General features: G+C 54.2%; 6 protein-coding genes across 6 annotated transcripts; 2 read left to right on the forward strand and 4 right to left on the reverse strand.

Annotated features, from left to right (window-relative positions):
• Positions 1-519: 519 nt before the first annotated feature.
• On the reverse strand, positions 520-2,676 carry N0V96_001489 (uncharacterized protein; the record flags this gene model as incomplete). Its single annotated transcript, XM_053191874.2, has 1 exon — positions 520-2,676. The coding sequence occupies one exon, from the start codon at positions 2,674-2,676 to the stop codon at positions 520-522; it is 2,157 nt and encodes a 718-aa protein (XP_053050482.1).
• A 1,091-nt stretch (positions 2,677-3,767) lies between these two features.
• On the reverse strand, positions 3,768-5,808 carry N0V96_001490 (uncharacterized protein; the record flags this gene model as incomplete). The annotated part of the gene is made up of 4 exons (XM_053191873.2): positions 3,768-5,171; positions 5,379-5,619; positions 5,676-5,711; positions 5,792-5,808. The coding sequence occupies 4 exons, from the start codon at positions 5,806-5,808 to the stop codon at positions 3,768-3,770; spliced, it is 1,698 nt and encodes a 565-aa protein (XP_053050481.2).
• A 4,052-nt stretch (positions 5,809-9,860) lies between these two features.
• On the forward strand, positions 9,861-10,954 carry TSC13 (3-oxo-5a-steroid 4- dehydrogenase; the record flags this gene model as incomplete). The annotated part of the gene is made up of 3 exons (XM_053191872.2): positions 9,861-9,897; positions 9,970-10,194; positions 10,284-10,954. The coding sequence occupies 3 exons, from the start codon at positions 9,861-9,863 to the stop codon at positions 10,952-10,954; spliced, it is 933 nt and encodes a 310-aa protein (XP_053050480.1).
• A 703-nt stretch (positions 10,955-11,657) lies between these two features.
• On the reverse strand, positions 11,658-12,192 carry N0V96_001492 (uncharacterized protein; the record flags this gene model as incomplete). Its single annotated transcript, XM_065756243.1, has 2 exons — positions 11,658-12,054; positions 12,116-12,192. The coding sequence occupies 2 exons, from the start codon at positions 12,190-12,192 to the stop codon at positions 11,658-11,660; spliced, it is 474 nt and encodes a 157-aa protein (XP_065615483.1).
• A 951-nt stretch (positions 12,193-13,143) lies between these two features.
• Positions 13,144-13,846, forward strand: N0V96_001493 (uncharacterized protein; the record flags this gene model as incomplete). The annotated part of the gene is made up of 2 exons (XM_053191870.1): positions 13,144-13,295; positions 13,420-13,846. 2 exons carry the CDS (start codon positions 13,144-13,146, stop codon positions 13,844-13,846), a joined length of 579 nt encoding a protein of 192 aa, XP_053050478.1.
• Positions 13,847-14,658: 812 nt separating this feature from the next.
• On the reverse strand, positions 14,659-17,728 carry SOG2 (RAM signaling network component; the record flags this gene model as incomplete). The annotated part of the gene is made up of 3 exons (XM_053191869.2): positions 14,659-17,097; positions 17,161-17,272; positions 17,334-17,728. The coding sequence occupies 3 exons, from the start codon at positions 17,726-17,728 to the stop codon at positions 14,659-14,661; spliced, it is 2,946 nt and encodes a 981-aa protein (XP_053050477.2).
• Between the last annotated feature and the right edge of the window lie 4,057 nt (positions 17,729-21,785).

Consider the following 21,785-nt stretch of genomic DNA (forward strand, 5'->3'; position numbering starts at 1 on the left):
AACAGAGAGGGACCCCCATTCCCGCCGTAAGGTACTGAGCGAGCGCATTTCATTTCAGAGTGACAGTGACAGTGGTACAGATGCACAAGTGTAACTCGAAGTAAAGTAAGTACCTTACAAATGCAGAACAGATATCCGTACTCTCTTGCGATTTGCGACTACAGACCCTTCACACGTGAGATGTCCCAGGTTCCAGGAAACGCCTCCGTATTCTTTCTTCACACTTGGCAGATCGTCCTTGCTTCCGCCCCCCTTCTTTCGTTCCGACGTTCATGGATGTCGCGTGCGGTCGAACCCGCAAGTTAGTCTGCTCGCGCTAGGACAGGGGTCCGTGTGCATGTTGAAGACGACTGCAAGTTGATGTCGGGCTGATACGTAGGAGTAGTATGGTAAGAATAAACGAGATGGACATCATTTGATCAATCTTCTTGCTTGGGTATCGATGCTCTATACCTCTAGGAAACTATCGAGGGCAACAGGCCCTTTATCTAGATAGGCACACCCAGTCGATCGTTGCGGCTAGTTTGCCCCAGGCTGTTGACGTGCCTCATCACTACCAACATCCTCGTCGCCGTCAATCAGAGGCGGCATTTCCTCATCCGTGCCTTCCGCCTCATCGTCAACGGTTGGCTCAGCCGGCCAACCACCAGGTATCATAGACGCCAGCAAATCAGCAAGCCGCTGCACCACGCCAGCCGATGGGGGCTGCCCTCCTTCACCCTCCAGAAAATCGTCTTCGTCGCCGCCCTCGCCTTCAGAGAACGCTCCTTCCCATGCGTCACCAAAGTCGCCATCGCCAGCGTCATCGTCGTCTTCAGGGAACGCACCCATCATACCTCCCAAACCACCAGCTCCTGCGGCCGCGCCAGCTCCAGCGCCCCGGGCCTCGGCTCGCTGATGCTGTCTGCGAAGCATGTTGAGAAGCGCTCGCTCCTGTGCGAGCATACCTCCACCCTGCCCGCTGTCCTGTCGCCACGGCATCCGGACTCCCTCACTCGTAAAGATGTTCTCATCCTCCAGAGGCGGGAGCGGATCGAAGGCGTAGTTTGGCTCCTGGGTAAGAATGGCCCTTGGAATGCCACTCAACAAGGCCGGAGTGTCCTCCAGCCACGTCCATCTCGCTGTACGGGTTGTTGCCGGCATATCCTCAGGGAGCGTCTCTGTCGGCTTCTTCGCAAGCTTGACGGCTTCTTTGAGCAAGTCGATTGCTTGCGTGTTGTTCCAAATGTCCTTGGCCTGGTGAACGTACAGCTTCGTCCAGAACTCGCGCTCGTCCGTGTCAGGTCGGACTCCCCACAAGGGAGGCGGCGCTTCCAAGTTCAGCGCCTGGAAGAGAGCACAGTATAGCCACGGCAACCGCTCCATGCCGGCCACTGCAGTCATCTTTGCTCCCTCCGTGTCGCCCGACTGGAGCTTGGCGAGGACCATGGTCTGCTTGATGTAGGTATCATCCGTCTCGTCCGCCACAAATTCACCAGTGTTGAGGAACTCAATGAGCCACTGTGCTTGGCGTGCTCGGATCGCTAGAGTGTGAATGAAATACTTCATGCCGTAGGGATCATTCGGGTTGAGACTGAAGAGAAGCTTTGCCCACTCGAGGGCCGTCCGGTAGGTTCCCTTGCGGATGAGACTCTTAAGATATGTATATCCCGCCAACCAAAGTTCGCGGTTCTCGGGGCGGCGGAAGTCCAGACGAGCCTTGCCCTGCTCCAATTTTTGTCTAAAGGCGGATGTCGTAGATCGACCGAATGTGAAGAGTGCTCGCTCGCAGAGGTCTGCAGCCAGTGACTGATTCTGGTCCTGAATGGCAACCTTGCTTACTTGGAGCAATGTCGAGATGTGATAGGGATACCGTATCAAGAGATTCACCATCTGCATGGGGTCACCAAGCTGAACGCAGCTGAAGAACATGATCTGAACGTTGTCGTAGGCCTTCTCGTGTACAAAGGCGAACTCGGTAAGACCATCGGCGCCCTTCCTGATCTCCTTCATGACCAGGCCCACAGCAGTCGCGCGAGGCCATGTTTCCTTGCCCTGGATGAAGACATTGCGTCGCAGCGAAATCTCAGGCAGCTTCTTGCGCGGGTCCCCTCGAAGCGCCGTCTCCAGATCGACCTGCTGAGTCGGGCCTCTTTGTCGGCGCGCCGCCTCCTGTTCGGCTCTCTCTTCGTCTTGAGCAGCTTGGATGGCCTCCTTTCCAAAGAGAGCGCGCATCTCGTTGATCGCTCTCAGGTATTGGGTGTTGATCTGCAACAGGTCGTCGATATCGCGGCTGCGTTGGGCGAGATTGTCCGAGGCATCGGTGCTTGCATTGCGGGCTAGGTTGAGCTCCTGAAGAGCCCGATCAATCTCATCCTCCTTGTCGTCGGCTGGTTTGGGGGATTCGTCCTGCGTCGCGGCCTTCTTGGCCTTCTTCTTCTTTTTCTTGTTCTTCTTCTTCGCAGGCTGTGGCACTACTTCCGGCTCGGGCTCAGGTTCGTCTTGCGCATCATCAGACTTCTCTTCGTCGTCTTCATCGTCGTCGCCGCCTCCAAGGGCTGCAAACAAGCTCTGTCGGGGCTTTATGGGCGCGGGCTCGGGTTCCTCTTCGCTAGACTCGTCTGCGGTGGCCTGGGCTTCTTGGAGCTGTTCGAGCTCCCGCTGCTTTTGCAGCTTACGTAACTGACGGCTCGACATTGCGCAATGGTTCAATCGGTGTGAGCTCTCAGTGGTGAGGTAAGTATTGGAGGGGAAATATCGTTGTCATGGGAGGTTTTCGGAATTGTATGGCGACGATGGCAGAAGTCTTGCGTACCTACTGGAGGTTTAGAAGCAGAGTGCGTCACGCCGAAAACGTGTCTGACTGAGGTGCATGACGTTTGGCGGGGTGTGGCGGGGCAAATTTTTATACATTGATTCACAACCTATCTCCCGTATCCGCACCAGCGACCTATCTCCGGCACCAGCAGAGCAAATACACTTGAGGGTTCTCCGATCCATCAACCGACAAGGTGGAACTATTTTTTGCAGCGAGGTGTACTGACATAGCTTTCGTGGCTTTGTCCGCATCCTTCAGTTACGTGTCTGCCAATATTTTTACAATAACATGGATGAATAGGTGCACTTGAAAATTGGCGGCTGGCGTGATTGCATTAGACGATGGAAGACCGAGAGCCTTTATCCACGTCGCCTGATTCTAGGTTCTACCACCAAAATAAATTCCTCTTTTTCTCTTAACTTCTCCAATCCTGGTCGCTTGGGATTCAGACTTTCAGGGCACCCATGCTCCCTTTCGAATGCCAGATAGAAGACCTGTCTCTGCTGTCGTATCGTGTTGTTCCGGGATGTCCCCCGAACCAACGAGTAAACGAGAAGTCAATGCTAGCTACCCACGCCTGATATTCCCTTTTTGTCGTCACCGCGCATTCATGAGACCGCAGCTCCCATTGCTTGCGGCTACCACTTGCCAAACTCCTTCCGATCCCATGTGTCAAAATAGCAGTCCTATGATTCCTGCCCATCTGGCAAAACCAATGCAGAGGACTAGCCTGCCCAGTGCTCCATCGCCAAGGGAATCCGAGAAAAATCGAGAATCGAGGATTGATAATACATCGTATAAAGTGTTGCATGATTGGCATGTGTTGAAAGGACGCATGCTCCATTCCAAAATCGAGTTACGTCCGTTAAAATCGTGAGTCCTTCGCCCGATCCGGAATCGCATTGTCCGGAGAAAGATTGCTCCAAGCAGCATGCGAAACCGTTCGCGATGCCCTGGCCCTAAGAAGCGTCTAGTTCGCAGCTGGAGACGGGGCACCTTGGCCACCACGACCACGGTAGCTGCCTCGTCCACCACGACCGCCACCGAAGCCGCGGCCGCGGCCACGACCCCTGCCACGGTAGCCTCTGTATCCGCCATCGACACTGCCTTGGCCGAAGGTCTCCATGTTCTTGCGTTGCTCCTCACCGCGCCATTCGCGGCCACCGGGCTTCTGACCGTTGTTATCTGCCCGATCTTTAGCCTCGCTCGAGATGTTATCGAAGAATGATCGGGTCTTGTTGTAGGCAATCGGCGGGTTAGTGCCTGGGACCTCGGGAGCAGGGGCTTCGGCTGCAGGTCCATTGGTGGGAGTCTCGTTCAGAGGCGATCCTGCAATCGCTTCCTTGACCAGGTCGTCCTTGTTGAACTTCGCATTGGCTTGAGCAAAGTCAAAGTCCGCATCTGGGACGTCAACCTTAGCCTGGCCTTGGCCCTGTACCTGACCTTGGCGGCCGCCACGGCCTCGGCCCCGACCTCCTCCTGGCTGAGTTGTTCGGGCGGCGTTGACCCTCATTTCATTGACCTTCTTAGTCAAGTTGTCCATCGCATTGCCGTTGCCCTGGGGCGCAGTCGGAACTGCAACATTACCAGCATTCATGTTGGCCATGGCCAAAGCAACGGCGGCCTTTGCTGCCTCAGTCGCATCGCGTACAGAAGCAGCGGTGGGAGCCGCGGCCGCCTTGGGAGCAGATTGCGCAGCGTTGCTATCGTTCACAGGTACTGGGAAGGCCTTGGGCATAGAACCAGCCAGGGGAATCACAGGCTGGACGCGGCCAATATTCTTCGGTCCTGTGGGCACAGGAAGCTCGACAGGCTTAGCGGGGCCAGCTGCGTTCAAGGATGCAGCAGTCGCCTTGACCTCTGCCACAGAGGGCTTCGAGTCGACAGGGGGCGTGGGAGCGGGTGCCTGGAACCCAGGCGGAGGTGCCGTCTTCGGTTCGCTTGGTGCACCTTGGGCAGCCGGGGTAGCGGGCTTCTGCTTGTCACCAGCAGCGCCAATCGGCGCAGGCTTTCCATCTTGAGGACCGGGAGTGCCACGGTTCTCAGGAGCCTGACCAGGTACACCACCAGGGCCGTGAGGTCCGCCAGGGCCTGCAGGTCCACGGGGGCCGGGAGGGTAGTTGTTGTAGTTGTTCCATTGTTCAGGGCCGGGAGGGAAGCCTTGGCCCGGGGGCCCGGGAGGGAACCATCCCGGCGGAGGAGGGTAGGGCATGCCGCCCATCCCAGCGGGAGGAACGGGACCACCGCGGCCAGGACCTGGAGCGGGACCCCATGGGCCAGGTGGGGGGTAAAAGTTGTTCTGGAAAGGAGGTTGACCGAAGCCAGGCGCGGGAGGCGGCTGGTTGTTGGGTCCCTGACCGGGACGAGGACGAGCCTATAATGCGCATCATGATTAGCCATGTTTCGATACGTTGTATCAAACAATTGGAGAAGAAATGACGCTTCAATTCAGAAGGAAGGCAACGGAAATTTCGACATCGTGTAAGTTGCGCTTTTCCGACAAGACGATAAAGATTTACATCCGCAATGTTTCATCATGAAATGCGTCGAGGGAGAGGGGGTACGCGGAGGTAATACTTACGTTGACAATGGCAGGGTCCTCAGGCATGGCAGGAGGCTTATTCTCCTTGATGCCTGGGTGGTCTTCGATCCTCAAGTCTTTGACATCGCTGCCACGGAAAATGATGTAGTCATAAACCTGGTCGGAGGGTGCTATCTCTTCTTCGGGTCTGTTCCTTCGACCCTCGGTTCCGAAAGAGCGAACATTCTCGAGCGAGACGGTAGACTCGTCTGAGTTGATCTCGTGAAGAACGCCGACATATCTAGAGGCGATGAGCAAGGGGACTGGGGAGCAGTGCAGAGTCCTCCAAGTCCTTACCGAATGTCGCTCTTGGAGATGAGGGAGATGCGAGATCTATATATATGTGTATGTGGTTAGCAAGGATGTCGAGCGAAATTGCGCTTGAGATTGGGAGGGTCCCCAGGTCTTCGTACCCTAAGAATTCTGACATCTCGGTTATGAGGGTTGCGTAAAAGACGCAACCAAGCTTTGAATTCGCGTCTTTGGGAGAATGGAAAGGAAAGAAAAGTCAAGCCGCGAACCAATGCGCTCCTGGAGAAAAGTAAATACAATGCCGGGAAGAGGACGCGCAAGAGGAAGGAAGATGGGATTGGAGGTGGTTGGGGTCGTTGAGGGAAGAGGAGGAGGGAGAGCGAAGCAGGTAAGGTATTTGTGTGGAGGAAAGGTTTGATGGCGAGAGGTGGAAGGACAGCAAGCAGAAAGCGAGAGGCTGAAATCCCCACTTCTCACCGCATTGGGTTGGAGCCCTCCACCTTTCCTCGTTCCTGCCCTGCACCCCACGGCTGAACCTCGGTGGAAGAAGCTCCTGAGCTAAAGAGGTACCTTCCTCATCTTACCTTACCTTAGGTAGGTACCTCAAGGTATCCATGGGTTGGTCACCTTAGTAGGTACCTCCTCACCTTGGCAGGTGGCCCTGGCAGTTGCTTCTGCCAGGACAGAGCTTCTTCTTTTTTAAGGTTCATCCAGCTCAAAAGAGGGGCAGGCGACGCTATTCACAAACAAGATGTTGCTACCTCAATCAAGGCATTCCGTTTTCAATCATTGCATAGGTTCGTATGGCAGCATTTTGGTCAGGCTTTTCCATTACAGGTAGGAACGAAACTTGCCATCCCAGCATATATATGTTGTAAGCTCCTTTCAGTTCCATCGGCACACGGAGGGCTATTTACTCCTGTTAACAAGCAAAACCTACAAAGCACCGCGCAAAATCGGTTTGCTGCAGAAGTACACGAATAAAAGAGCTGACATGTATCTTGAATGAGAGTTGCTTGAAAGATGTCATATTTGCGCTAAGCCTTTGCCACTAGTTTCCCTAGGAGCTACTTCTTCTCTCTGAATAACCTCCCCCGTATCTCTGTGCTCTGTGCAATGCGGAATCCAAGTAAGACTTGGTTCCACAGCCCTAGCTACTCAAAAGAATTCCCGCTGGTTTTTGGCAACCCAAAGTCCGCCAAAGGAGGTTTATATTCTCAATGCGTCGTACGTCTTTGTTTCCTTCCAGGTGTTCTGGCCACCAATAATGACCGTGCCGAAAGCCAATGCGGCATATTCAATCCATAGCCAGCACTGGCTTTTGCCAACTGCAAACTTTGTTCCAATGCACTCGAGCCATATAACATGTCTTCGTTCCGCCTCCTCTTTCTGCCTCTTATACTGATTGACTTGGACAGCATCTCTTTCTTCTCTTGTTCAACGCTGCCTAAGCTTCGTCTTCGTCCGTGATCGTTGTCACGTCGCCCTCTATCTCAAGGATTATTTCGTCAATAAGCTCTCGAGTCCAATCGTTGAGACTCTGCGGATCTATGTGATGGGTCGGATCAGCCTCAGTTGAAGCATCATTCCCAAGTGAGAAGATGCCTGTTCTGTTGTCCAAGCCAATAACATGTTCTTGGTGAATTAATGCACGCTCTTCCCACGCCGCATCTCCAAGTGCCATGTGTGTTTGGTCTTGAACGTTGCGCTGTTTTGGAGGAGGCAGACATTGGTTGTTCAAAGCCCTGCGACTCGCTTCCTTGTACACCGCAAGTGTAGGCCATTCATCACATCGATCTTCTGCCCTGTCCGTCATTTTGGTGTACTGAATGTTCCAGCATGGATGAGCTCCATACAATGGTTTGGCAGTGGCCACATTCAGCCCTGGACCTGAAGTCGTATCTCGAATCGGAGCTGGTTGTCTGTTGGAGGTATGGCTCGAGCCACAGCCTATCTGTCGCGCCCTCTTCTGTTGTTCTGTTTCAACCTAATGGCCCGTAACACAGCGGCATTTCGTTGTATCTTGCGGTCTTTCTCGGCTAGAACAACTTCCAAGTGCTCCTCGAATGTGGCGGGGGCAGCAGCTGACCTGCTGAAGCCAAGGCGTTGCATTTCGAGCTGCACTCTTGTAAACGAGTCTGTCAACTCCGTCTTGGGGCTCCGCCAGACCTTAGACTGGCAGTGGCTGGGTACGGCTTGAGGAAGCACTTGAGGAGGCACTGGAGCAACCTTCGCTACTTGTCTTCTATCGGCTGCAGGGCCTGTTGGTGCGTTCGGAGGGGGGCGGGTGTGAAAGATACGACTGTGATAGACTGGGATATGATGCAGCTGTATCTGGCGTTTTCGGTCTGCTGCCGGAGCTGTGGGTGTACCGGGGGGGTATGTCGTTCTTTGATGGATGGATGTGGTGGTCTTTGCAATTTTCGACGCCGTCAAAAGCAGAACTTGATGTCTCTGTTGAGTGCTGACTTGTGCTGGATGAAGCTGTAGGAGAAGACGGCACATTGATGACCTTGGACTGGACTTTCTGACTGCGCTGTCGTCGCAAGGAAAGTGTCTCTCGGTTGGAGGGCACGATGGTCCTGTTGGCATTCGTAGAACATTTTGCCAGTCCAAGGTGGAAAGGGCGTCCCGGAATAAACTCCGGAGTGGCACCTAGACTAGTCATTTTCGACTGGCTCTGAGAAGAAAGTCTGCTTGTCGACAGTTGGGTGAGAGCGATGCTGCTATGCTGCTGGAAAGCTATTGTCGGTATGTAAGATAACGAATGGAAAAGGTATCTTGGCCACGCTCAGAGAATGAAGTTCATTTAATCGTACTCGTGGGAGATGCAGTGTTGAATCGAAAATACGGCGTGAATGCGTGAATGGGTGGTGGAAGTGATTGAGTGAGTGCTCACTCTCTTGGGGAGAGGTGGATCACTCGAACCACTGAGACTGGGAGGATACCTAACGGTAAAGAGCTAGAAGGAGAGGCAGAAAGTAAAGGGTGAGAAACGGAGGGAGGGCAAAGGAAGGCAAGATTCGTGGACCGGAGTAGTGGGAGGTGGGAGGCATGGTGTGGGTGCACCTTGACTAATGGAAGGAAGGCACCTTCCCACGCGCCCTCTCTGTATCGACCAGGCGGTCGGATAAAAGCCATCCTTCTTGAACCAATTTCGAACAGTCGTTTTGATGCTACAGAATACGATCACAACAATTAGAGGCATGGCCTGTAAAGATTGACTTGAAACTCGGAACTCAAGGACCTTCAAGGACCTTTCCATCTCCCAACAATCATTTCTTCTTGCGGTCAGATGCAAAGTATCTCGAATAATTGTTTTGTGGGAGTACTCGACAGAAATTTCCCGACAGAAGGTGAAGTTGCTAGAAAAAAAGACCATGAGGAGACAAGCAAGACAAAGCCAACAGCAGCTTCAAACACTGCGGTGTAGCATGAGTAACACTCGGCTGGGTCATCAGTACGGTGGGTTCCTAAGTGAAAGGGGACTGTTTTAGATACTTGGTCCCCAAGATCCTAGGGTCAAGCAGAACCACGGTCGAGATTGTCCTGAACAGTCCACCTAGCCTTGAAGGCCGCATCTCCAGAGTCCCGTCGTCGCACAACGAGCGGTCTCGAGAAAGACCAAAAAGCGACATAGCTGAGGGAAATATCAAAGGTATAAGAGACAGCATATTCAAATCCCAAAAACTTCCAGCGCAAATACCTATAGGAGGGCAAGCAAGGTTCCCGAATTCGCTTTTAGTTCATGAAATGCCTTCTCGAGAACCTTGAAGGGACTGTGTCCAGGCGGCGTTCGATTAGAAACCCACAGTTCTTGGCAATCTTCGGGTGTTTTCCCGGGAGAAGATAAGTTTCGTACAAAACTGTGGACTGCTAGCTATAATCTCCATATCAAAGCTATGTGTGCCAATTCAGAGACGACTTGCTGTCGCGGGCGGCCAGGACCAGATGATGTTAGTCGTTCGTGCCGTTTAAAGCAATGCGCCTGGCGGCGATGCATAGAGAAGCATTATGCACCTACAAGGTACAAACTCAAATGTGCCAATGCATCAGAACCCCACCCATCCCGAGGCACATCGAGCGGCCGTGCAGTAGCTTCTCAACAACTGCTCCGAAATCCAGCACCATTGAAGCCCTTCCTCTCCCAAGCTTCCCGGGCAGACGCAAAAAGTGCATTTCGAATTTCCCAGTGACGACCCCTCATCTTACTCAGGACAATCAGAAGCCATGGCAGCCAAAATCACGCTCAAGCTGAGCAACCGCTGTAAGTGATTCATTGCAAGACACACCCGGCCTTGAACATCTCGAGAAAAATTACTTACACCTGTTCCCACAGCACCGAAGCAACCGATCAAGAAGCTCCCCGAGTCTATCGAAGTCCCCGCCGATGCCACCGTCGAGGATGTCAAGCACCTCATTGCCCGCCAGGCCGGGTTCAGTGACTTCAACCGCGTCGGTCTCTTCGACCCCTCGACCCAAAAGACTTTGAAGAACCGTAAGGCACAGATCAGCAGCGAGGAGGCTGTTATCTCTGCCGGCCAGGTGTTGGTCAAGGATCTTGGTACGTTGCGGTCCAGCGCCCAATTCCAGACATGATGGTTTTGCCAGGATATAGACGAGACATCGGAACTGACTCCTTTCTTTGCGCAGGACCCCAATTGGCATGGAGCACCGTCTTCGTGATCGAGTACCTTGGACCCATCCTCATCCACATCGCCGTCGTCGGCCTGCGCCCCTACATCTACTCGGGCCCCGGTGCCAAGAAGGCCCTCTCGCCGACCCAGCTCCTCACCCTCGCCATGTTTCTCGGCCACTTCCTCAAGCGCGAGTACGAGACCCTCTTCGTGCACAAGTTCTCCGCCAACACCATGCCCCTCCGCAACATCTTCAAGAACTCCTTCTTCTACTGGGCCTTTGCCGGCCTCCTCAGCGCCTGGCACGTCTACTCGCCCACCTCGCCCACCGCCCTCGCCCGCAACGACGCCATCGACGTTATCGGCACAATCATCTTCCTCTTTGGCGAGGCCTCCAACGCCATTGTCCACCTCAACCTCGCCAGCCTGCGCTCCCGCGGCGGCACCGAGCGCCAGATCCCCCGCGGCTACGGCTTCTCCCTCGTCACCTGCCCCAACTACATGTTTGAGATTCTCTCGTGGATCGGCGTCATCATCACCAGCCGCAGCTGGGCCGTTGCCGTCTTCATTATCATCGGCGCTGCCCAGATGGCCCAGTGGGCCAAGGGCAAGGAGCGCGCGTACCGCAAGGAGTTCCCCGAGACGTACAAGAAGAAGAAGTTCGTCCTGCTCCCCGGCATCTTCTAGATTGTGCAACGCCCTACATCTGACGGTATAGCTTGGTCGCTGTGGCTATATCTTGAGCTGCCGACTCCTTTACAAGATAATATCATGGCGAATGGTGATGTTTGGTATGTTTGAAAAAGACCCTAGAGGTGTTTAGTTACGGAAAGGCGTAAAAAGAGGAGGGTAAAAGTTTCCAAATCATCAAACTTTGTTGTTCATAATCCACTCCGTTTCGTGAATAAGTCATCACTATCGTTCAGTCGTGAAGAAAAGAGGTATCATGTCTGTCCACCACCGGCCCAAGCAAATCACAATGTCGAAATAGACGTCGTCTCGGACCCCTTTGCTCGGCCATCCGTCCCGGTACTCGACTCGGCCTCAGTCAAACTCTGACTCTCCGAACAATCCTCATGCCCCCCATCAATCTCCATATCAACAAGCTCATCGTGATGCTGCTGCTGCTGCTGCTTCTTCATCTTCCCCTTACCATCACCCTCTTTATTCACATTACCGCCATGCCCATCCTCCCCCATCCTCACATCCCCCCCCATCATCCCCAACCTCACTCCCGCTCCAGCTCCCACTCCCACTCCAACTCCCTCACTCCCACAACTCTCACACCCGCTCCCACAACTCCCCTCCCTCACAAGCCGTAACGTCTCCTCGAGCACCAAAAAATCCCGCTCCAGCACCTCGGCCCAGTTCTGCACATTTCCCAGCTCTTTCACGCGGCGCGCCGCGTCCCCCGAGAACTGGCCAGCTTGTCGTTCTCCTTGCGCAGCGCCTCCGTCGCACGCACGACGTCGCGCTCCTGCTTGTCGAGCGCCGCCGCATTGGCGTGCAGCATCCGCGCGCGGGTCTGCAGCTCGCCATCGAGCATGTTGCCGATGGAGGCGACGACGGCGGCGCGGGCTTCGGAGATGTGATGTTGTTGGTCTGGGGAGGAGGGTTTGGTGGAGGGGTTGTTGGGGGCGGCGAGGAGGCTGATGCGGCCGCCGACGAGGAGGAGGCGGGGCTGGAGGCGCATGTTGTTGGTGTTGGGCGGCGGCGGCGCCGAAGAAGACGTTGTGAGGGGCCGCGGCGGCGGCGACGGAGACGGAGGTGTTGGAGGACTGCGAGTGCTCTGCGCGGGAGGTGCTGGATACGCTGGGGTGTTGCGACGTCGAGGTCGTCGAGGAAGACGACGCCGGCGGAGGCGGAGGCGGCGGCGGCGGCTGCGCATTCCTCCCCGACCAGGATGATGATAGCGAGGCGAACATGATGGCGGCGTATTTGAAGCCTTTCTGGGATACGGTATGCGGTATACGCCCGCGTAAAACACCCAGGCGCAAATAGTACTGCCTGCTCTGGATAAGAATGTGGGCAAATGGGCTCTTTCGTGTACCTTGTAGGCTTCCGGTTCCGTGGCGTGGAGACGGAGAGAGCTCTCGTAAGGATCGTGAGCTAAGCAAAGCAGGAGAATATGCGGGTGGCGGGGGGGAAAGAAAGGTAAGGTTATCTGCGTAGCCACGTCTGCGCCTTGGATCTCTAAGAATTTTGCGCGATCTACCTACCTAAGGTACAGGACGGATACACTAGAGGAATCACCGGTCCTGCCTCGATCAGGTAAGTCGTGGTGACGGCGAATCAGAGGAGGTGACGGGATCGGCTGATAGCGCCCCGCATGAGATGGCGGGGTAGTGGGGCCGGTCGGTCCCGGAGGATCAAGTACGAACTCCACGACGTTCTTTCTTTTGGACTCGATAGGTAAAGTGTCTCCCTACGGACCCTAAGCTGTTTACCACATCGAGTCTCGCGCACGCGGGAAAGGCAGGACTTTGATTTCAAACAATCCCATATCGCTATTGTAGTCTCACGTCAGCGCTTGAGAATTATAAACCCCCCAACCCGTCTCTTCTGTTCCACATTAAAGACATGATGCCGGTAGCCGGATTACAAACGGATCTTTGGTATGAATGGTACCTGAAATCGACAAGACTAGTAGCCGACCTAGTATAATGTTGACGTAGAGAAGTGAACTCAACGGGCGCTCGCAATTAGACTGGAAGTCTTCCTCGGGCTATCTTAGGATGTGACATGGAATAAGAAGGACTCCTCTCCTCTGCTCACATATTTCCCCGTTTTCTGTCTTCATCAGCCTTCCGATTCTTCGTTTACATGCCCAAGCAAGTATTTTGAAGCTCATAGTTATCCAAATTAACAACGTCAACATGGTCTCACTTTACAATGCGTCCATCCCAATGATGCTCAAATACCTGGGCAATCTCAAAGTCATCCTCACAAAAGCCGAACAGCACTGCATCGCCAAAGGTCTCAACCAAGAAGAGATGATCAAGTTCAGACTCATCGAAGATATGCGAAGGTAAGCTGTCGTCCCACACCCTCCATCTCGCCTTGTCCTCCTATTCCCTCCATCCCAATTTCAATGTCGAACAAACTTACAAAAAGCTCGTCAGCTAACCTTCCCCCCTCCCCCCCAAATACAGCCTCGACTACCAAGTCCAATCAATCTCCAACACGGCAAAATTCCTCGCCACCCGCGTAGCCCACGCCCCAGACACCTACTTCCCAGACGACGAAACGACCTTCCCGCAACTCCAATCCCGCGTCGACGCCACCGTCACCATCCTCGCCGCCCTCGACCCGGAGACCTCCATGCCCGCCGGCCGCGAGGACGACGAGATCCTCATGGAGACGAAATCCATGGGCACCTTCCGCTTCACGGGCTACTCGTACGTCGTCCAGTACGCCTGCCCAAACTTCCACTTCCACCTCGGCTCCGCTTACTGCATCCTCCGCCACCTTGGCGTGCCCCTGACGGCCTTTGATTACCTCGACACGCAGCGGGACTTGTTTGCCAAGGTTGAGGGGGAGAAGAAGCCCGAGTCCGCTTCTTCTTCTCTTGCCTCATAGAGAGAGAGAGGACGTAGGGCTTGACAGGGGTGGTGGGAAGCGCCGTGGAGTGTGCTTCATCATCTAGGTTGCCCCCAATGTGGTCACCATGGGATCGCAGTGATCGTCCTATAGGTCAGATAGATAAGCAATCATTACGAAAAAAGAAACATACAACACCGGGCATTCGCTGGTCGTCTCCGACCCAGCTACTACTCCGGCCCTCACCGGTTTATCGATGGGAGAGCGGACGGGATCCCGAGTTCTCCGGTGGGTGTGGTCGTATGTGACAAATCCGCAGGCGTATTTTGTCCATGTTCCTTAGATTGAGCAAACACAAACACATGAAGGGGCCAAAGGCTGCCGAAAATCACATGTTTTCCAAATAAAGCTTAGGTTCAACCTTTGCTTGTTATGTTTGCCTACTTGCCAATAGGCCAAATCTAATATACAGCTGACAGCAATAGTTGATGTGTAACCGTGGCACATGAACTCGTAGCGGCCATTTCTCTGGTGCCCGCGCTCCCATGTCCTGTATGCAGGGAGATGGCATCCACTTTGCTTCGTGACTATAACATTACATGCGCCCCTTGACCTGCGTAGTGGCCCGAGGCGTGTTTTTTTTCAAATGAGTGTATGGCTACCATCCGTGAATGAGTCCGACCGTGACGCCAATGCTATGCGCGAATGAAGGAATGAGACAAAATGCGGTTGTTGGTCATCCAGACCACCGTATAAACAAAAAAACAAGATAGATCTACTTTGATTGCGATCCGTACTTTTTGCCCCAAAATGTGCGGCGAATCCCAAGGTGTAGTGGCTCTGCGCTTCGACTAGAAGGCAACTTTGCTACCGTTGAGTCGCAGTGGCACCGGGCCAGGGCCGAAGCCATTAGGGCTAATGACTGATGATGGTGTCATGGCACCGCCGTCGGATGATAGCGATGACATGGAGGACATGGTGAAACTAGCGGCCGAGCTGTTTGTCATCGTACCGTTTCGAGACATCGAGAGGCCACCCATAGAAATGAGAGCATCCGCGCGCTCAAAGACGCCGCCGTTGAAGGCCGAGGCAAAGGAAGCACTCTGCGGCGTGGAAGGGACCGTCGCCTGGACAGCAGGGCCCAAAGCTGCGCTCTGAGGGGTCATTGGCAACTGCATGGGTGCCAAGCCTGGGCCACCGTTCGGGCTGAACGTGTTGGGGTTCGAGGACTGTCGCAACAAGTAGCTCCAAGGCGACTGAAGAATAGTATCCCTTGCATCCTTCATGGTTTGCTGGATAGGGCGTAGTCGGACCCTGGTATCGGGTGGGAGACTGACTTCATTGAACGCCCAGCGAATTTGAGAACCAAATTCATACCACGAGTCAATGAAGTTGCTGATCAAGCTTCTGAAGGCTGGTTGGTTCATAAGGCCAGGCTCCTTGAGTTTGATTAGTGACAGGCGGCTCTGCAGCATCTCCGTCTGCTGCACTGCCGTGCCGCATCTGCTAATAAGAGCCTTCCACCACATCATTTCATGCTCGGGTGCGCGACGTCCCATTGCCCTCTTCGCGAGGACAGTCATGTGGTTCTGGAAATCGGGCAAAGTCCTCAAGACGACCAGTGTCGATTTCCGCAGGGAGAGGAAAATCTTCTCAAAGTGTCTGTCGTCCTCGGTGAAATCGGATACGCTACGTCCCCCAGATGAGGCCGAGGCAAACGATTCCCCTGACCGTGGCGTTGCGGAAGTGAGCGTTGCTGTACGGCTTGCTACGTTTCCATTCATACCGTTCATGCCATTCATACCGCTAATTCCGTTCAGGTACGGAAGGGGCACGTCTGTCGCAACTCTGAGGTTGCTCGGGTTGTGCATAATGGGGCCGGGCCGTGGTCGCTGAGCCAACCCAAGCCGCTCAGCGGTAGGCGTGATGGAATTGTCGCGTGAGTGGGGCTTGATTGTATCGCTCATGTTCATGGCCCGCGTAGGGGGCTTGATCAAACCAGCCTCTGGTGTCAGCGCGGCAAGAGTACATCTGATCTCCATGATGCTATTATAGATGAGCATCAGAAGAGTGCGGATGTAGCGCGGATCTCCGTTGTCGATAAATGAATCAATATTGCCGGCGAGAAGGGTGCAGACATGGGTATATGCCCCGACCAGAGTCTGGCACGCCCGATGGACGTTCTCATTCTCGCGGCCCGCCATCTCGTCTCCCACCACCATAGGGTCGTGCTTCTGGATCTCCTGCTCCAGCTCCTCCACATGCGAATTCGTGTTGTAAAAGACAATCTCAAGACTAGATCTCTTGGAGGAACCATCGCTCGTCAAGCTCATAAGCATTTGGATCATGGGATGGATTTGAAACACGGCATAGAGAATGCCCTTGGCGGCCTCGAGAATAGGGTCGTAGAACTTGGACTCGCGTCTGCGTTCAGGGAGAACCGAGAGTCTTCTGACGTAAATCGGCCGCTGGAGGAAAGGTTCTGCAGGGCTGTTGGGGCTCTTGACCGACATGCTGGGGGGAGGCGGCTGCATGGCACTACCATGGCTCAGGCCTCTGTAGTGACTGAAGCGGTTGTTGGCCTGGGTCTCATCCAAGGTGCCGAGCTGAGTAGCCTTCTGAGATACCACGCCCATGCGTCTTGCTCGAGATTCGGGGCGTTCTCCACGAGTTGCCTGCAACAACGTCTCTGAGTTGCTTCTGAGGCGCTCGTTGACATTTCCTATCGTCAAGGGCATAACTCCAGGACGGCGGAGGGCTGTGTTCTGCTGAGACAAGCCTCGGTAATGCGACCGATTCGGAATAGGAGGAGGCCGAATCAGGTTCGGGGATCGAAGATCAGGCATATCGGTACCATTGACCTTGATAGGAAACCGACCGCTGACAACTCGCTTGATCGGTGGCATACGTGGGGTTTCCACGCCTTCGCTGGATTCTTCACCAGCCGTGTCTGACTCTGCACGGCCGTTCATGGTATGCTGTCTTAAAAAGCGCTTGATGTGTGCAGTGACAGCCACCTCGGTGACTTCGCTTTCTTTCAGGTAGCCCTCGTTTGGCGGGCTACTTGCTTGCACCTGCAGGACCTCCCGAGGCGGAAATGTGATAGGGTTGCCATCGAATTTAAGTACCTGCAACGAAACCATGTCGGACAAAGCAACGGGCAGCTCTTCGATCCGGTTCTTCTGGACGGAGAAGACCTTCAAAGAAGCAAGCTTGACAATGTCAGGGGGCAGAGCACGAAGCTTGTTTTTACTCAGGTCAAGAATCTCGAGAGATCTCAGGTCGCAGAGCTAGAGTATTGGTCAGAATCTGCCAGAGTCCCAATGATGCATTTGCCAATAAGAGGAACTAACCGGCAGCGGAAACTCCCTGATCTGATTATTCCGCACATTGAGGTATCGTAGAGATGTACATTCGGAGAATCGGGCTGGGAAGGAGTTGACCTGGTTGTGCGATAGGGCGAGACTACAGAAGCGCGTTAGAGAAGCAGCCCCGTCGGACAAGAAGGCATGCGAGGTGTACGAACCGCTCCAACTCATTCTTAATAATATCAACAACCTCATCTGGGAGTTTCTGAATGCCCTTGCGGCTCAAGTCGATGGTGACGCCGGGTTTCAGTTCGTTGCTCACGGCACTCGCTTCGGCGGCCTGAGACTCGTTCTCGTGAAGGGCACTCTGCATTGCATCGCGGGCGAGGGCGATGACTTGGGCTGAGGTCATGGGCGAGGAAGCTGAGAGGCTCGGGCCGGTAGAAAGATTTCGGAGATCCTTGGGCATCGGCGGGAGGGGAGGCGGCGGAGGGATGTTGCCGAGCGCTGCATCTTTCTGGAGTTGTCGTCGACCTTGGGCGGGATTCTCGGGCAAGCCGCGAGGCATAGGCGGCCCCGATGGCCTGTCTGGCCGTTCCATTCGTTCAACCATGATGAACTGCCGGCGATCGACAAAAGAAGGATGGGAGAGGGCGAAGAGTGACGATTTTCTATTGTTGTCGCAGAGTCGAAGGTTTGGGTAGACTGCAGCGTTTCAGGGTCCCCTTTGAATGTTGGATGGCCGGCCGTGGGTTGGTCGGGACCCTCAAACAATTGGAGACGGAAGCCAGGAGTTTAAGCCAATGGACTTTTGGAACAGGACAGGCTGAGCTGCAAGACGCGCGAGATCATCATGAAGAGTCAGGCATTCGTTGAAGTAAGGCGCGACGAAATCGGTGGGAGCAATGATGTTTTTTTGCGGGTAAGGTAGGCCAAGGTCGGGTAGGTGTACGGTAGAGGAAGAAGGAGGTGGAGGCGGATTCGTGCGATTTGGGAGGAAGTCGCCAGTCGGGGACGAGCGACCGAAGATGGAGCCGAGCCTCTCAAGCGCGGTCAACAGTAGTAGGGCCCGACACACCTCGCACAGCTAGCAAGCCAGACAGACGGGGGTATCCGTACCTAGATGCGAGTAGAGATCCTGCAGGCGTGGGCGAGGCAAAGTTGGGTTTCTTCGAGTGTCTGCAATTCGGGCTGCTAAAGTTGTTGGACGTAGTCAAGTACTCTATGTACCTTGCTCTGGGAGCCTGCGGTGTAGAAATGGCGGCGATGGCAGAGGTATGGATGGTACGGTTGGTTACAACTTGCTAGTGGGCGTCGGCAAAAGGAAGGAGACGTGAAATAAAAAGAAGGCAGGTAAGGGCTGTCTGGTTGGGTACGCGGGTGCCCTTTCCCTTTTCCTGGCTGTGTCTCTCGTCACCGGGATGGGTGTTTCCCTGGAAGCAAAATGGAAGAGGAACAGAAGACTGTAAAGGCAGGAACGTTGGACCCGACAGGAACAAAAAAAAAAAAAAAAAAAAGAGTGGAGATGTTGTCAGGTTGTGCTACGATGAAACTGACATCTTGCCAACCGGAGCTTCTTTTGGGAGGTGGTGGTGGATGGGCAATTGGGGAGAAGGGATGAGGATTATTTCGAGGTCTACGTACGAGGATACGGAGTACCTTACGGAGTACCTTGCATGGTCACTGTTGTCATTCGCTGGCTTCACGCCCCCTTGGAGAGGTCTAGAGCCGGAGCCGCACGCCCTCTGATGTTATTTGGGGACTGGGGGAAACAACCTCAGCCAGTGGGAAAGAGAAACACTAGAAAGTAAGGTACTCCGTAAGGTGCTAAGGTGCCGTCCTCACTCGACCAGTTACCTGTGACTCCAGCCCAGTACCTAAGGTGCTAACCAATGACCACAGAGGGCGACGAGAATGGGGGACCAGATCTCAGTCAGTTGGAGTCTTGGACGGGAGGGAAGCCAAAAAAAGGGGCGGCGGGGTGGAACCACGGTGGAACTGCTTCTTTCCATTTCTGGCTCCAGTCATGGTAAAGATAAGCAGGCACGGCAGGGCACGCTGCAGGCACTTTCTGGGCCTCACATGTGCAGAATGGAAGACTGAGGTACTCCGTATGTACAGTCAGATATCCCTCAGCAGAATCCAGACGGAGGCGAGCAGAAGCTCTCCCGTACTACGGATACCTATGCTAAATGCTTAGCACCTTACCTTGGGTCAGGCAAGGTAAGTGAACCAGCTGCTTTACATTTTGAGGGTTCCTTTTGGGGGTTGAAGCTTGGCGCACAGACTGCTGGCTTGAGCAGACTTCCATTGGAGAGGCTTGTGCTTGTACGGATAGATGCCATCATGAAAGACCAATGAGAAGGGATATCAACACTCAAGTTTATGGGTGAGAGCGGCTGTTTGGTGAAGAGCACGCGAAAGGAGAGGCACGCGACTGGCTGGAACCTGGGACATTGAGCACTGGCAGGAGGGAAAAGGAAAAGATGGAAGGAAAAATAAAAGAGGAAAAGGGAAAGGGCGGGGTGTGTAAAAGTGTAACGAGAGGCGAGAAGGAGGGGGCGTGGATTGAGTACCTTCCTTACCTTCAGGTACCTATCCGTAGGTAGGAACGGAGTACGGAGTACCTCACCCAGATCAAAAAGCTTCTCCAAGTGAAGGCAAGCACGCCGCACGCCGCACTTCACCATCAGCACCTTAAGGTACTGTGTAGGTAGAGGCTTAGGTAAGGTACGGATACCTCCACAAGGTAGCTTTCTCTCATAGCGTACGTACCGCAAATGCCAAAAGTGCAAGGCACATGGACACATCGCGGCTCGCGGTAACTCGACTTTTCCCCCAGATCTCGCACGTCGCACAGTGCTCCAAATGCGGAAGGGCGGGAGGACTTGACCAAAGCGCATATGACAGTCTGACAGAACTCTCGACATATCCCCCCCCCTCTCCTCGACTAATACTTTTGTACGTAGGACTGACTGCCTCATGCAGCACATCGTTCTGTCCCTGCTGCCTCAACGAAACTTTTCCTGACGACATGGTCGACTCGGGCATCAACGTGACACGCCTCGTTTGAAATAAGGCATCGGGTGGCTACACACAACCACCAACTGCAAATGGGCCACACACCATGATCGATATCGAGGACTGTGGCCAGCTGTTCCAGGACACTCGGACGCTTCCACGAACGACTCTGCTGCGGCTTGATGTCACGCCGAGAAACATCTCTCCCCACTGTGCAGATTGTGTGTCACCCTATGATACCCAACAGTCCAGAAACCAGGATCACACCTCGCTCCTCCATACTCCTTCACCGTACCGATACTCTGTGCGAGACGGATCGACTGGGACTCTGGGAGAGACAGATGCGGCACTGGCACTGGTGGCCTGCCGCTTGATAGTCAGAGGTCTAGAACAGATCAAACGGGAAACGACCAGGGCGCACACACAGACAAGCCAGACTCCCCAGCCCCTGGGAGTATTTCTGGCGCAAAAAGGGCGAGAAACAGAAACAAAGGCAGGGTGTCATACCGGGACACGCAGGTTTGCACAAGAAAAGTTTTCCGTGTCAGCGTCGCATTCCATTCAACCTCCCACGCGGTTTCTACAATATCTTCTCCAACCCCAGTATTTTGGCTTAGTGTACTCTGTTGAATCTTATTATTTCCAAGGGCATGCGGCATGCCTTCGTTTACGGTTACTTCTTCCACGCTACAGATACACTTACAGAGTAGCAGTCTCTGTACCTACAGGCTACGCACCCTGCCTTTTTCCAGTCTCCGTTCGCCCCCACATTCACCCGCACTCAATCTCGCCCTCGAATGATCCCTGGCGGCCAGGTTTTTTGTTGCTGAGATGAACTTTGAATCAAGAGGCGCGACAGGCTAGCCTAAGGACGAATGGAAACGAACACATCCAGTTCGCTACTAGGGTGTTACAGAGTCGGGATAGTTCGTATCAATTTACGGAACCCGAGAAGCGATGACGAGAAGGAAGGGGGGTGGGAGGGGAGCTCCAGTACAACGTGGTTTCGTACGCCCATATCCGTATGCTGTACGGAAGTACTCAGTGCACTTGTGTCTGTCTCCATGACGAGCTGTTGGGCGCATCGATATTTTTGATCGGGTTGGTTCCGCTAATATCTATCCGTACAGTAGGCATCTCTTTCGATATCTGCATCTGCATCTGCATCGTCGAGATTTAAGCTCAGTAAATAATAAGACTCCTCTTGCAGATCTGGGGCCGTGTGTTCCAACGGCCTGTCAGACATGCCCGCCTGGCGTCAATTCCAAAGCAAAGTCTGCTGGGAATAAGCACGGAAATCCCTTCCAAGTTTGCCTTTCGCCCTGCCCTTGCTACCCACGGCGTTCCTCGACCACGGTCGTGAAGACCACGAGCCCCGCCCTCCTCTTTACCAGAAAGATCACCGTCCGGAGGCAACGATATTGGAGATCCGGTCCTCGTTTCAATCCACCCAATTGAGTGGTTGAGGGTTTCCCGCAGAAGGGGACCGAATTGACGACAGGCACACACCTTGGCACCCGTGCCAGATACCGGCGAATGTTTGTGTGCGATTCATCACAACGTGGCCATGAATCAGCAAGCAATGACCCCCAGTCCGTAACACTGACGCCCAGCCCGAGCGAGCCCACCGTGGGAGGACCTTCACCACT

Source organism: Colletotrichum fioriniae, assembly GCF_027942845.1.
Source record: "Colletotrichum fioriniae strain IMI 355084 chromosome Unknown scaffold_1, whole genome shotgun sequence".
In the NCBI taxonomy this organism is placed as follows: Eukaryota; Fungi; Ascomycota; class Sordariomycetes; order Glomerellales; family Glomerellaceae; genus Colletotrichum; species Colletotrichum fioriniae.